The sequence below is a fragment of the Capsicum annuum genome, chromosome 3, assembly GCF_002878395.1.
Source record: "Capsicum annuum cultivar UCD-10X-F1 chromosome 3, UCD10Xv1.1, whole genome shotgun sequence".
Classification (NCBI taxonomy): domain Eukaryota; kingdom Viridiplantae; phylum Streptophyta; class Magnoliopsida; order Solanales; family Solanaceae; genus Capsicum; species Capsicum annuum.
This window is the reverse complement of record NC_061113.1, coordinates 229175059-229192217: the sequence shown is the minus strand read 5'-3', so window position 1 is coordinate 229192217 and position 17159 is coordinate 229175059. Positions and strand designations below refer to the sequence as shown.

The 17159-nt window shown below is 33.3% G+C and overlaps 1 protein-coding gene across 1 annotated transcript; it reads left to right on the top strand.

Annotated features, from left to right (window-relative positions):
• Nucleotides 1–3996: 3996 nt before the first annotated feature.
• On the top strand, nt 3997–16667 carry LOC107865047 (wax ester synthase/diacylglycerol acyltransferase 11). The gene is made up of 7 exons (XM_016711409.2): nt 3997–4422; nt 4782–5354; nt 6968–7034; nt 7709–7812; nt 8235–8444; nt 15594–15731; nt 16375–16667. Exons 1-7 carry the CDS (start codon nt 4135–4137, stop codon nt 16534–16536), a joined length of 1542 nt encoding a protein of 513 aa, XP_016566895.1. The 5' UTR covers nt 3997–4134; the 3' UTR covers nt 16537–16667.
• The last annotated feature ends 492 nt before the right edge of the window (nt 16668–17159 follow it).

The following is a 17159-nucleotide window of genomic DNA, read 5'->3' as shown; positions in this document are numbered from 1 at the left end:
AATTATCAAAATAGTGTCAAAATGATAGAAAACACTAGTTTAGATGTTTAAAATGAGTAATGACAAATTGAGGTGCGTAAGTGAAAGTTGATACCAAGTTTAGGGGTCTGCCTTACTTATTTATTATATTTCTTTAGTTTCAAAAGAGTTGACTCTTTTTAACTTGCCACTTGTCTTAAATAAATACTCACTCTGTCCCAAATTGAGATGACACATTGATTAAGAAAAATAATTAACAGGCAAAATGGGTCAGTGGACCCTTGTACTATGTCCATTTTGTAATGTGCATACTCCTACTTACCTGTTTGTCTTCTGCACCCTAGAACTCACTAAAAAACAACATGTAAATCCTTTTACCGTTGATCGGATCTATGTGACATTAAAATGGTTGACTAGGATAAAGTGTGTGATTACAAGCACGTGAGGTGCGAGTGAGGATCATTTTTTGGTCAATTTTATATTAAAATAATTATAAAAAATTAAAAAAAAAAACCTCGGTCCCCCTCCCACCCCCACCCCATCCAAATCCTTTCTTCTTTCTTCATTCACCATTACAACCCCCACACCACGTTTCTTCTTTTACCATTATAGCCCTACCATTATCATTCCCCCTCCCCCTGTGCCCCTCATAGCCCCGTCCACCACAGTTCTCAGAAATTAGAAAACATTAAGGCAATGATGGGTACAATTTCTGATGAACATTGGGCTGTGGTCTCAAATATTTTTTTGCAATATGATTTTGAGCATATTGAGAAACTTCCAGTGGCATTGGGCAATGTGCGAACTGCTATGGCTAAATCGATGGAGCTGTGCACTCAAATTGGGGCATCATGTGGGCAAAATCACCAACAATTGATTGGAGAGGATCAAAGAGGAGACCATAGTGCCTCAACCAGTCCTATAAATTGCAAAGAAGTTCTGATTAACAGCGCCGAAGATGGTAAAAATTTTGACGAACCTGAATTTTTCGATGAATCGCAGCATAATTAACGTCAATCGAGTTCTGGGGATGTGAGGAGTATTTCGGTGTGTGTGGATTGTTGTATGTTGTGTGTGTTCTGTTTAGTGTGTGAGTATGTCTATTTGTTCTTATTCAATGGGAATAACTTGGGGCTGCAATGGGAGATCCCCTGCAATGGTGTTGTGTGTGTGGTGGTGGTGGAGATGGAGAAAAAAGCCCCAGCCCCCACCATTTTAATTTATTTATTTTTTAATTCTCAATTTTTTTTTATTTTTTTAAATATTTAATTTCTTATGTAGCATTTAATGTAGTGTTTAAAATGATGTGAAAGCTGACGTGAAATTTAATACAATATTTAAAAATGATGTGGCAGCTGATGTGGAGGCAAGTGTGTTACACATACCAAAATAGGGTTTTAAATATTATTTTTTAATGGGTTTAAGGGTCCAGATGACAAACAAGTAAGTAGGAGTATCCACATTACAAAACGGACATAGTATAAAGGTCTATCGAGCCATTTTGCCTAATTAATAACATGTCTAGTTTACCATAGTACCCCTATTAAATGGTGTTTACATTTTAATTTGAAGAAAAAGTAATTAATGCAAAGGGTAAAACATGGAAAAAAATTTGTCTCTTCTTGATTAATGAAAAAAGACAAGTAAAATGAGAAATCAAATTAGGAAATTTGGGACAGAGGGAGTATTTTATTAGGAGTTTACTTTACAAACTTAACCTTATCCTTTATGCTTCGAGAATCTAAATATGAGTATACACACTTTATGCAGTCATTTAATGATGATGTAATATTGAAAAAATATATTGTAGTTATTTAATTATAGGAATAGTATTTAAAAAATATATAAAATTCTCTTAATTTCATAAATGAGATAATGAAATAAATATTTTAGCAATAGGGCTAATTAAAATGAAACAGATGAAGTACTAAAAATAGATATTCAACAATACTTATTCAATTTGGAATACCAATGGATAATTTACTAACTTGTGTCTATTTTACTATCGTAATTAAATATTATTCATTACCCAATACATTTCACAGAGCATTAAATTTATTATATTCGAATGGAGATATCCATTGTATAATTATTCTATTATTTTTTCTTTTGAAAGAGTGTCAAGTCAATAATTGACAAGTAAAAATGAACAAAAAATATATTCTCTCCGTCCCAAATTGAGATGACACATTAATTAAGAAAAATAATTAATAACATGATTAGTTTACCATAGTATTCCTATTAAATGGTGTTTACATTTTAATTTGAAGAAAATGTAAATAATGTAAAGGGTAAACATGAAAAAGGTTTTGTCTCTTCTTAATTAATTAAAAAAGATAAATAAAATAAAAAATCAAATTAGAAAATTTGGAAGGGGGAGTAATAAAATACTGATCATAATTATTGAAGTAAATAGTACTGTTGACTAGATAGGGTTACATTGAATGCTACTCCTACCAATAAGCCACAACTAATTCAATTTAATGTAAAAGCTAGTCCAATTACTAATGCGTTTTTAGGTTAGGTTTTCAGCCAGTTTTAAAACTTCTTCACCAACCAGCTTCTTATAGAAGTAAATAAATCTCCTCATATTTATAGCAATTGTTTTTTACTAAAATTGAAAGAGGTTGAATAGCTACCTATACCAATCATTTTTGCATTTTCTTCATACTTCGTTGGTTCCATTTTACTCATCCCAATTTGATATTGTATATTGATTAAGAAAAATAATTAATAGCATGACTATTTTATCATAGTACCCCTATTAAATGATGTTTACATTTTAATTTGAAGATAAAACAATTAATACTAAGGTTAAAAAGGAAAAAAAATTATCTTATCTTGATTAATGAAAAATGACAAGTAAAATGAGAAATCAAATTAGGAAATTTGGGACGAGTAAAATAGGACGGAGGGAGTATCATTTTTCTGAAAAATGATTTTCTTGAGCCAATATGTATTGAAAGCAGACTTTCTATTCCACAACATTGAGTAAGGTTAAGGCCTACGTTCCACACTCACTCTCTCCAGATCCCATTTGTGAGAATATACATAATGGGTATGTTATTGTTGTTTGTATCCATCATTTATGTACACAATGACATAATTTGGTAAGGTGTTATTACTTTCAAGCAAAAGCAGATGTGGTATAAAAATTCAATTTATTTCGATAGAGGGAGGTAAATATTTCTCCCTAAATAATTAAAGATCTTCGAAACATATATAAATGCAAAATTGGATATAATTTATATCATATAAGTGGTAACTTGCAAAGAAACTGAATATAACTCTAACTCATGAGGTCTTGGATATGCTTAAGAGAAAAAAAAAAAATCTCAAACAAGAGAGACTTAGCCTCCAAATTAATAAATCTGACAACTTTTAATTTTATATGAAATTGTTTAATAGCCAAGAAAATCAAGTAAAAGTATTTTGGAACACAACGGCCATGTGAGATCACTTTGTTTCCTTGCTGCCAAAGTTCCGTTTACAAGCAATCAAAGGGACTTTACACCTTTTGTTGGCAGGATTACTATGTTTAGGAATCAAACAATTTCCCTATAGGTGAAAAAAAACTAATAGACATTAGTTGAATAACCCATAATTATACGACTACGTACGTACAATATGTTCCAATACTGTGACAACAGATTCGTGTGTATAATCTCACTTAGGTACTTCTATGGTTCGAATTACCTATTGTAGATGCAAACGTGGCTTATGATGCCAATTGTTTGAGTATACCCAGCGAAAGTTAAAATTACTTGCATGTGATATAGACAACACAATAGATTTGTTGCCTCAGGAAACATGGCCAAATGCCCACTGAATATTACAATTAACCGGCCCGAAAAGTGCCTTGTTGCCTTATTCGCTCAACGTCTGACCCGGTCAGTATCTTTAATTGATGTCGGTAAAATGGAAAAATAAATCGTAGTAATAAAGTAGTATCATTAATAGATGCAATAAGTTACAGGTCCACGGCTATTTTGGTAGACTAGACATATCTTACCCAATTTGAAGTGTTTTCATGTGTAGGTGATTGCCATTTTTATATATGTACGTATGTACATCAATAAATAAACTATTCTCCTTGGAGGCATCCTTCATTTTCACTTGCAAGCTTAGCTTTTCAATTTTCACTACACCAAAGCAATGGGGAGCCTTGGTCTTAAACCTATTGACACTAAGACCAAAATAGGATCTAAAATGGGCGTGAATACTACTAATGGCCACAAAAACAGCACGGTGGTGGCGATAGAACCAGAACAGGAACGTCAAGAGCATGAACCAGCAAGTCCAGCTACACGATTGTTCCATACTAAATCCCTCAATTGCTACATTATTGCCATATTAGGTTGCACTACAAAGATCAACCGCGATGTCATCAAGAAAGGCCTTGAATCCACTCTTGTCAATCACCCTCGATTCCGCAGTCTTCCGGTACGTAGAAAAGTTTGTTCTTTCATTTTAACTTCTATATACTGAACAACTAATCGTTCACAAAAGCTGGCAGTATCTACCCGTGACATGTCCAAAACTGTTAGCGAGGCCAAAAGTACTATATTTAAAAGTTCTATTTTGACCATATAGAGCTCTACCTCTCGTAGCAACCTGAAAAGTAAAATAAGTCATGTACGTACTATAACATGTTAAAATCAGGGCGAAGATAGCATGAAAAATTACCAGTTCGTCAAAATTTAGTAACTTTGGTCCAAATTATGTATAGTTTTTGAGAAATCTCCCTTTGCTTATTATTTACCTTTTTTTTTTTTTTTTTTTTTTGGTTTGTTTTATAAAAGGTGGTGGATGAAAAGAAAGGAATAAGGAAGTGGGTGAAAACGAGAGTAAATGTAGAAGATCATATAATATGTCCGGATTTGGACACTGACATGGATTCACCTGACGAATTCTTGGAGAACTACACGTCAAGTCTAACAACAACACCCTTGGACATGACAAAGCCACTTTGGGAGGTACACATTTTGAACGTGAAAACATCCGAAGCAGAAGGAGTTGGAATACTAAAATTGCATCATTCAATTGGTGATGGCATATCCATTATCTCTTTAATTTTGGCATGCACTCGAAAAGCTTCGGATCCAGAAGCACTGCCTACTATACCTTCAAGTACCAAAAAAGAAAAGGTTGATCCTGGATTTTTGAGGCGGTTTTGTTACTATTTTTGGTTTTTGTGTATGGTGTTTTGGTATACGGTTGTGGATGCTGTTATGTTTTTGGCAACCATTTTGTTTCTAAAGGACACAGAGACACCGATGAAAGGAGGAGCTGGGGTTGGGCATACCCCTAAGAGACTTGTGCACAGGACTATCAGCCTCGACGACATGAAAATAGTCAAGAATGCCTTGAACTTGGTATGTGCACTTGCAATATCTATTTCTGTCCCATTTTACGCGACACTATGCTTTATATACATTTTATGCAACACTATGCTTTATATACATTTTACGCGATACTATGCTTTATATACATTTACGTGACACTATGCTTTATAACACTCCGTCGTTCTTTTTCACTTGTTCGTCGTACTAAAAATAAATGTTAACTTTCACTTGTTTTGTTTGTGACTTTTTTCCATGTATATCCTTTCTTTTAATGAGATTGTTAACTACTCCCTCCGTCCCAAATTACTCGTCCCAAATTTCTTAATTTGATGTCCCATTTTACTTGTCTTTTCCTATTAATCAAGAAGAGACAATTTTTTTTCATGTTTTACCCTTTGCATTAATTACTTTTTCTTTAAATTAAAATGTAAACATCATTTAATAGGGGTACTATGATAAATTAACCATGTTATTTATTATTTTTCTTAATCAATGTGTCATCTCAATTTGGGGCGGAAAGAGTAGTACTTTACATTTTCCAACAGAAAGTTTACCATGTGCACTTGCAATATCTATATCTGTCCCATTTTACGCGACACTATGCTTTATATACATTTTACACAACACTATGCTTTACATACATTTTACGCGACACTATGCTTTATAACACTCTTTGGGACGGAGAGAGTAATAAGGATAATATTACGAAATCACTTTTTGAATATAATAAATTAATGGTTTGAGAAACGCATTGGAGAATGAATAGTACTCCCTTGTCCTGCCAATGAATAGTACCCCCTTCGTCCAGAGGCAGAGCAGTCTAGTAATAGAAGGTTCGGTCGAACCCCTTTCGTCAAGAAATTATATTCTTAATACATATATAGTGAATGATATTTATGTATATATTATCGATGTTGATCCCTCCTTCGGTGAGTTTTTCTTCAGATTTCGGACCCCTTCAGTATAAATTTTGGCTCCACCTCTGCCTTCGTCTATCTTTACTTGTCCACTTTCCTTTTTTGGAATATCCTGCAATACTTGTTTAGTTTATAAACTCAATGGATAATCCTATTTACCCTTGATACTAAATACTTTATCCGTCCATCTTTACTCGTCCACTTTTCTATTGGCACATGAATTAAGAAGAAGTAAATGATAGTGGTAATATTACCATACTCTTTAAATATAATAAATTTAATGCTTAAAAAATACATTAGATAAATTAATAAATCATATTTAATGTTATTAAATTTTTAAACTTCTTATTGAACATCTATTTTTAATATATATGGAGTAATCGACAAGTATTTTTATCAGAGTGAGTACTAGTTTATTATACGTATCTATATTTTCAATTGCTCGTTTCCAAGAGGATGGGAGAGCATTCAATGAACATGTCTTAATTTTTTATGCAGTTTTGGTCTGCCATGTTTGCAACAACAGAAACTTATCTACAATCCATTAATGGCTCGCATGCACCGCTATATTAATCATTTTTCTATTGTCAGCTGTCAATTTCCATTGCTTTGGTACTTGGATTTGAAATTATCCTTCAACCACATATTCTATTATTCTAATATTTTTTTGTAACCCCTCTTATTTATTCATTGCTTAAATTATGGCACATATTGTGCTTCTTGTAGACAATTAATGATGTAGTCATGGGCATAGCACAAGCTGGTTTCTCACGTTATCTCAATAGAAGATATGGTCAGTCTCTGGACTCCCTATTAATTAGTTACATTCTTTAATATTGTATGCCAAATTAGGACCATAGATTTTGAGTGTTATTTTAAAAAAAAAATTATTTTAAATATTTATTTGATCATAAAATTTAATTAGATTTTTAAAATTTTAATTTTCAAATATTTATAGGTTTCATGGGCTATGATCAGTTTTTGGGATTTGGAACTTCCATTCACATAATTTCAATTTTTTTCAAATAAAATAAATTTCCAAAAACAACTTTAGATTAAAAAGATCACAACTTTTTTAAAAAATATCTTTTTAATTTTTAACTTCAAAATTTATGACTAAACGGGAGCTTAATTCATGATCAAACTGTAACTGCACCTGCACCTACTGTGTTTATGCATTTATTTGATCTAAACCTGCCTCTCTTTACTATTACTATAGTTATTGATCAGGGCAGGCTACGTTTCTTATGACTCGATCTTGGTGGTACATTTTATTACTTTCTGTATTACAATTGGATTAATCTTAATTCATTTTTAAAATGAGGTGAATCTTACCAGTATTTTTCATCAAAATATATGCATAACGAAAGTAAGTGTCTACTTATTAAGGTTAGTTTAAGATGCATAATTACATGATCAATTTTTACTAATAGCTACTACTAATAAAAATGTGGTGTGTATATTCAGGTTACAAGAATGGGAAAGGAAGCAGCAAGACAAATAATCTGCCCAACAACATTCGTCTTAGAGGATCTGTTGTTTTTAACATCAGACCTTCTACTGGAATTAAAGTAATTAACAACAATTGGCTCCCCAACCCCTCCCCTTCCCCACCCCACCCCATCCACCCCTTAAAAAAGAAATTAAAGTTCATGTGTCTTATCTTTTTAAAAAAAAAAATCCACCTCTAGTAAGTTTTTACCTGCAACGTTACCATTGTATCTTCAACTATATATGCTGCTCGAATTCTTTAAAATCGATGCGGAAGTCGTGCCAGATCATCCAAAGTGTATTACTTATTGAGAAGTAATTTGACACCTTTTCTGGCATTTTTCAGTAGTCCAATCAATATATAGATCTTTAATCTCTCTTATACGAATGACAAGGCATATTTAATTCATATATCATAGAATTCAAATGATAATTTTTAGCAATATTATACACAAGTTTAAAGGAAAATGACGAAATACAAAAATTCTTTTAATGAATTCAGGCTCTAGCGGAGATGATGGAGAAAAAATCAAAGGCAAAATGGGGCAATAAAGTTGGATATGTGTTGACCCGGTTACCCATTAGCTTACCCGATAACCCATTGGATTATATCCGACAAGCTAAAACAATTATCGACAAAAAAAAATTGTCTCTTGAATCCAGATTCTCTTTTGCTGCTGCTAAGTTAACTCAAGATATATTTGGATCTCAGGTCAGTTTTTTTTTTTTTTTTTTTTCACTTTCATGCATTTTAAATTAGAAAGAAATATTATTGGAACTTGTATATATTTGAAACTTATGGTATTAAACATGTTACATGTTGAAATATGTGTAGGCTTAAGAGAATATCAATTAAAACAAATTTAAAAATTAAACTTTCACAGTTTTATAGAGGAATTATATTATTCTTTTTGAAATATATTAAAATGAATAACATAGAATAAAACTTAAGGGAAACTTTTATTTTTAATTTGATTTATTCCGAACGAATGTCATCTTTTAGATGAAAAAATAATTTAGTCTTATCATCAATCAAATAGTGTCATGTAAAATTAAGAATGGGAGAGTATCTTCTTGTTTTCGTAGGAGCTAGGCATTTGATACACGTGATAAGGTGAGATCTCAAGATTATGAAATTAAATTCTTATATTATGTTTGGTTAACGGTATAAATTTACCCTGAGATATTCCGTCTTATACTATCAATCTTAGGTTTATTTATGGGAAAATACTCAGGAAAATATCTGAACATTGATTGAATTTTCAGTTGAGCATACTGAACTTTGCAGGGATCCTATTACCTCCCTAGATTTTTTCTTTTTTATATTTTAATGGCATATATCTGCCCACTTTGACAAATGCGTGTAATCACATCCCTTGAGCGCGTGAGAGTGATTAAAAAACGTTATAAAACTTTTTTTTTGTCACATATAACTCCTCAATTTTTTGATTTTTAATAATTTTATATTTTTTATTTATTTTTTCCTTTGCTTTCTCTTCTCTCTTCTCTCTTTTTTCTTTCTTCTCTTCAACAAAATGCCATGGTTGCGCCATTGTTGAATTGAAATTGAACACAATTTCATCACACACATACACACCCAATTCAATTACATCAATTTGATTCAATTTCAACACACACACACACACCAAATGGGTCATCTTCAATTCCATCAAAATGGAAAAATTTAATCCACCATTGCCACCACCAACCAACCACCATTGCCGCCGGCAACCACCACTACCTCAGCCACCAGCTAAGGGGAGAAAAAGAAAAAATTCAGACCCATATCTGGTTCGAGCCAAGCTCGTGACAAGGAATTTTTTATCATATCTGTTGGTCTCGCTGTTACGGTTGCTCAGGAAAAGATGATTATGTACCTTCCCTTTACTGGTTATCATACCAATTAGCAGAACCTGCAATTTTTTTTTAAGAAAGTTTCCGATTTGAATAAAATTATTGAAGAAAGTTTTCAATTTGAATTTGAAATTTGGGAAAAAATTTTCTTAAAAAAAAATAGTATGAACTAAATAAATTTAGAGTCACAATGAATTTGTTGGCAAGACAGAACTAGGCATTTCAAGATTGATCGAAGAACCTTTGATAAAACAAGATTTTGATGAAAAATGGTGAACAAATGATGAAAAGTTATTAAAGTGAGCTGGATAGTGAGATGATTAGTTAGTTAATTAGAATGACCAATAATTAGAGTAGGTTAGCTTAGGCTGATAACTAACTATGCTAAGTTGTACACAACTGTGATATGCAGCTACTCTTTTATAAGTAGAGGTGGTTGTATTCATTGTAACCAAGTAAGTGATATATGAAAATATCTTCTTCTCCTTCTATCTTTAGCTACAATTTCAGTTTCAACCATTGTAGTAGCTTGAATTCATACAAAATAACATGGTATCAAAGCGGTTATGAGCAAAGTGACTGGGATCACACGCTTGAAAACTCAATTAAAGCTATTTTTTGTCAAATTGCAGTACCTGAATGGCGTCAGAATTACGATCTACCTCAGCTTCCTCAGAGGAATTACCTTTCATATCAATAGAAAAGGTGAGCAATACTCATCCATTGTATGTTCATCCATTCGATACACCAGGATCGGTACTGATTCTGGTCAGATTAACTGGGTCAGAAAATTACGGCTTGTGGCGGCGATCGATGACAATCGCATTTCCAGCAAAAAGGAAATTGGGATTTGTTATAGGTACTTACAGAAAGGAACAGTTCAGTACTGAATTGCATGAAGATTGGGAGACTTGCAACGCGATTGTACTTTCGTAGATCAAGAATACAGTCTCTGCGAGCCTCCTTAGTGGGATTGTGTACTCATCGAGTGCACATTTGGTGTGGGGAGACTTAAAAAGCATTTTGATAAAGTTAACCGAGTTCGTATTTTCCAGTTGCATCGTGAAATTGCCATAATTTCTCAAGGTACAAATTTAATAGCAACGTACTTCACTCGATTGAGGGAGCTCTGGGCTGAGTATGATGATTTGGTACCCACACCAGGTTGTGATTGTGTAAAATCAAAGTAGTAAATTGAGCATTTGTAGAGGCAAAGATTAATGCAATTTCTTAGTGGTTTGAATGAATCCTAAGAACAAGTTCGAAGACAATTATTGTTGAAAACAATAGAGCCTTCACTGAATCAAGCTTATGCTCTGCTTAGTGAAGATTAGAGTCAAAGATCTTGTCCCTTTCCAACACTGGGAGGGAAAGGAGAACCTATGGCTATACAATTAACTTGTGGTCAATCCTATAAAGGTAAAAAACCTTTTATCAGGTATGATCATTGTGGCAGAGGAAGCTATGTCAAGAAAGATTGTTATTGGTTGGTTGGGCATCCTGGACAGTCTGATGATCACAAGAAGGTTCATGATGATTACTCCAAGGAAAAGGTTATGCTGGGAATCCTGAGAGAAAGCCATAACAAGCCACACTATGATAGAAAATCATATAACTCTCATTTTGATAGAAAAAGAACCTTTGCAGTAAATAATGTTATGACCGAAGGTAGAAGGTCTTATGTCACTGAGCATGGTGCTTCAAATAATCCTAGTTCTAGTATAGGTGTGCAAGCGTTTACAGATGATCAATATAAACAACTTCAACAATTATGTGGAAAGAATGCACAAGGGTTCACAGATGAGCAGTATAGACAAATCCAAGAGATGATGAATGAGAAGAAGAAGCAGCATGATAATCATACTAATTTGGCAGGTACTATTACATCACTGTTGGCTAATTGTTGTTCCAATGAGTGGATTATATATTTCGGTGCTACACATCATGTGGCATCCAATCTTAATTTACTAGAGAACATAGTTGAGACAAAGTATTCAACTCATCAACATATATATTTACTGAATGGAAACACATCTAACATCACACATGTGGGAGCTGCTGAGTTCATAAAGAATATGAGAGTGAATAATATTTTGTACGTGCTAGATTTCAAGTACAACTTGATCTGTTTTTCAAAACTAACCAAGAGCCTATCTTGCTCTGTCACTTTCTTTCTTGATTTCTGTGTTTTTCAGAATCGTTACAGTGGTAGGGTGAGGGGGATTGGTCGGGAGGAAGGAAGTTTGTACATATTAAAATTAGGTTCTAATGATGACTGCTTCACTAATACTATCTTACAATCTACTGCACAACCAAGACAGGTAATAACTACTGACATATGACATCAAAGATTAGGACATCCACCAGTACAAGTCATGAACAAGCTTGGTGTGGTCCAGAAAAATATACCTGATGCATCTACAGCTGTTGATTATCCCGTTTACCCATTGGCTAAACAAAGCAGGTTAACCTTTTCTACTAGCACATCTAGAAGCAATAGACCCCTAGAAATGATTCATCTTGATGTTTGGGGTCCTTACAAAATTCCCAATCACAATAGAAAGAGTTTATTCCTTACTATTATTGATGATTTCACTAGATACACTTGGGTTTATCTTCTGTAAATGAAAAGTGATGTTATCACAGCGTTGAAATCTTTTTTGTGCTTAATAAGAACTCAATTTGATGCTATAATAAAAATTATCAGATCAGACAATGGTACTGGATTCTTTAATGTGCAGTGTCAGAATATTTTTGACTCTCATGGTATTATCCATCAGAGTAGTTATGTCTATACTCCTCAACAAAATGGTATTATTGAACGGAAGCATAAACACATTTTGAATATTGCTAGAGCATTAAAATTTCAGGCTCATATCCCTACCAGATACTGGGGCGAATGTATTGAAGGTGTCGTATATCTACTAAACAGATTACCCAGTGAGATTCTGCAAGGTCAATCACCTTATGCATTTTTGCATCTTAAAGTGCCTTCCCTTGATCATCTAAGGGTTTTTGGATACTTGTGATATGCTACAAATTTGGTGCCATCTGATAAATTTGATTTGAGAGCAAAAGCTGCTGTCATGATAGGATATTCTACCACCCAAAAGGGATACAATTTACTTGATTGTGCTACAAAAAAATTCTTTGTTAGCAGGGATATCATATTCAAGGAGCATATATTTTCTCTCTCTACTTCTTTTACTAGTATTTGTCCTTCTACACAATCTCTTGATAGGGGGCAACACCACTTGATCAAAAAGAAAGTGTAGAAGAGCCATATACAACAGCAGGTGATACTGGTCAAGAAGGTATAGAACCATATACAATAGAAGATGATGTTAGTCAAGAAGAAAGTGTAAAAGAACCATGTGCAGTAGAAGGTGATACTAATATAATTGGTGATGATGATAATGAAGATCATGCAATTGCTGGTAGCAATGCTAACAATGAAGATACTGGAGAAAACATGGTCCAAGAATAGGAACATGAAGATGTTCTTCATCAAAACCATAGTACAGCTCCAAGAAGGTCTAGAAAAGCTATTAAGCCATCATTGTGGCATGAGGATTATGTCACCATAAAGGGAAGAGAGAAATCATCCTATCCCATCTCAAATTATATGTCATATCACATGCTGACTGCTAGCTGCAGAAAAGTACAAGCAAATTTATCAACAACAGTAGAGCCACACAGTTTCTATGAAGCACCAAGGATGAAAATTGGGTGGAAGCAATGAAACAGGAAATCAAAACCTTGGATGATAATCACACTTGGGAAATAGTTGAACTTCCAAAAGGAAAAATTGTCATTGGCTCCAAGTGGGTATACAAAATAAAGTACAAAACAAATGGAGAGGTAGAAAGATACAAGGCTAGATTGGTTGCAAAAGGATATAATCAAAGGGAAGGACTTGATTATCATGAAACATTCTCCCTTGTGACTAAGATGGTGACAACAAGATCTATTATAGCCTTGGCATCATCAAGAGGATGGGATTTATGTCAAATGGATGTATATAATGCTTTCTTGCAAGGTGATTTGTATGAGGAAGTTTTCATGGCACTCCCTCAAGGTTTTGGGAGACAGGGGGAAGCCAAGGTGTGCAAGTTAAGGAAATCATTGTATGGTTTAAAACAAGCATCAAAGCAATGAAATATAAAATTGACAAAAGCTTTGGTTGAAGCAGGGTACTGTCAGAAAAAATATAATTATTTTTTGTTCACAAAGAAGAAGAAAAATGATATTGTGATAATGTTGGTATATGTAGATGACATATTGATCACAGGCAGCGACAAAGAGCTCATACAAGAGACAAAACAAGCCCTGCATAGGAGGTTCAAGGTCAAAGACTTAGGAGAAATGAAGTTCTTCTTAAGAATTGAAGTTTTGAGATCAAAGAAAGGGATTTTGTTGAATCAAAGGAAGTATATGCTTAAAGTCATATCTGATTTGGTGCTTGTAGGTGTAAAGACAGTAAACAACCCTATAGATGTGAATCAGAAGTTTACCAGTGCAGCTTATTATGAGTATGCTAAAAATAAAGATGACACATTGTTGGAAGATGTAACAGGCTATCAAAGGTTGATTGGGAAGCTGTTGTATTTGACTATAACCAGACTTGATATTAGTTTTGTTGTGCAGACTCTTAGTCAATTCATGCAAGTGCCTAAGAGGTCACATTGGGATACAACAATAAGGGTGATAAAGTACTTGAAACAGGAACCAGGTTTAGGAATCCTAATGAGCAGTTCATCTACTGATTCTTTGAATTATTTTTATGATGCTGACTGGGCCTCATGTCCCAATACCAGAAGGTCTATCTCAGGTTTTGTCATTAAATTTAGAAACTTTTTAATATCTTGGAAATCCAAGAAGCAACACACGGTCTTTAGGAGTTCTGCTGAAGAAGAATATAAGAGCTTAGCAACAGCAACAGCTGAAATTATTTGGCTATTGGGACTATTTAATGAGCTTCGAGTAAAGGTTAATGCACCAGTTGATGTATTTTGTGAAAGTAGAGTTGCTTTACAGATTGCAACTAATCCAATATTTCATGAACGTACCAAGCATGCAGAGATTGATTGCCATTTTGTGAGAGAGAAAATCAAAGAAGAAGCAGTGCAAACACATTACATTGGCACTAGAGAACAATAGGCAGACATACTGACAAAAGGACTTGGCAGAGGTCAACATGTGTATCTGTTAAACAAGTTTGGAATGCTTAACTTGATGCAGCCTCCAGCTTGAGGGGGAGTATTAAAGTGAGCTGGATAGTGAGATGATTAGTTAGTTAATTAGAATGACCAATGATTAGAGTTGGTTAGTTTGGCTGATAACTAACTATGCTGAGTTGTACACAGCTGTGATATGCAACTACTCTTTTATAAGTAGAGGCGGTTGTATTCATTGTAACCAACTAAGTGATATATGAAAATATCTTCTTCTCCTTCTATCCTTAGCTACAATTTTAGTTTCAGCCATTGTAGTAGCTTGAATTCATACAAAATAACAAAAGTGATAAGAATGGACTTGAAAATTGGAATTGACTCACTGGAATCATTTGGAATTTGATTTGTAGGAAGAATTTGAGTTGTGGAATCTTTAATATGGTTGTAATGGTGAAAAAATGTTGTAAAGAGATAAAATGGAGAAGAAAGAGCGTGTGTATTACACTTCCGGCCGTCAAAACTGGGTATAGCATTTCCGGGGAAATTAATTCCACCTTAAAAAAGTCCGGGGGGAATTAATTTCACTAATAAAAGTCTAGGTGGGTAATAGGACCCCGCAAAATTTAGTATGCTCAACTGAAAATTCAGTCAAAGTTCAAGTATCTTTTTAAGTTATTTTCCTTTATTTATTCTATTTTTTCTAATAGAATAAATTAATTATTATAATCACAAGTCAATAATTCTCAAACAACTTAATCCGCAAATCAAACGATGAAGTGAATGAGTTTAATGTAAATATTTGTTATTCTTATGTTTTTGCATATAATATGAAGGTGGCTGCAAAGATAACAAGCAGAGTTTTATCGCACACCACAGTGTTGATATCAAACGTGGTTGGCCCTCAAGAAGAGATCACATTTTTTGGGCATAAATTATCATATGCTGCTCCAACAACATTTGGGCTTCCTCATGTTAGTATATACTAAAGTTTATATATACTCCCTTAGTTGATTTTTGACATCTTTAATTTGTCCATAAGTTTTGTTGTTAACTTCTGATATAATATTTGAAAAATTGCTTTTACGAAGTATTTGATCAAGTTTTTTAGAAAATAATAAGTGTTTTTGAGTATTAACAAAAATTGTTTTTTTTTTCAAATGGTAAGAAAATAATTTTATTATTCTGGATGTATTTCTTGAAACCTTGATTTTTTAGCACCAATTACTACTTCAATCAATATGAATAAATACTTTTCAAATTTATTAGTTATATACAAATTATTACTCAAAAGTACCTTCGATAAAAAATTAAATAACTTTTAAAAGATCATAAATTTTAAAAGCTTGATCAAATAGATAAGAAGTTCAATACTTTTTTATTCACAAAATTTCAACTTACCTTTTTTATGCGTGAATACAACTTCAACATTTCAAATACTATATTTATAAAAACATCAACCAATTCATACTCACATAAAAGATATATCGAACCCGCCTATTTAGATTTGTACTAGAGAAAATTTGAATTAATGATGATATATTGTGTATTTTATGTAGTATGTATATGTATAGGCAATCTGGCAATGTTATTTATGAATTTGGTGTGGTTTTGCAGGCAGTAACAATACATTTTCAGAGTTATTGTAATAAAATGACAATATCAATGGCAGTGGATCCACAAGTGATTCCAGATCCATACCAACTCTGTGATGACCTGCAAGACTCCCTTCAAATGTTTAAAGAAGCTGTCACTAATCAAGATGTTAAAGGGATATAATTATAAGTATAGAAGAAATTAAAACGTACAATTTCTTGTTTTTTCTCTTCTTTTGCAAAATGTATAACTTTGAACTACCATGTAACTCCTTATGTTGAAATTTATGTTCTAGTAGTAATTGTCTGTGATGACTAAACATTTTAATAGAGTAAATATTTATTTACTTCGTCTATCTAGACTTAGGCCTTATTTGTTTGCACTTAATGGAGGTTTGAATCTGAATGATTCAGACTTCAGACCATTAAGTGCGGTTGTTTTTTATTGTGATTTTAGCTCTTAATAAGTTTGAATAAGTCTTAATCATTCAAATCTGGAACCAAATTTTAATGTCATTAAGAGGTATTCTTGTATTGGATGATATTCACCATACTCTATCCACAATAACCAGTTACCACCACTGCCACCACCACCATAACCGCCATCACCAACCACTTCCACCATCACAGTCACCAGTGACAACCACTATCGCTATCAACCACTATTGTCAGCTGCTACAAAACCTACCACCTCCATTATTCTAATTATATTCACTGCCACTGTCGCCATTACTGCAAACGCTAACACCAATTCCAACGCCAATACCATCATCAACCACTACCGACCAATCCCTACTGCCGACCAAT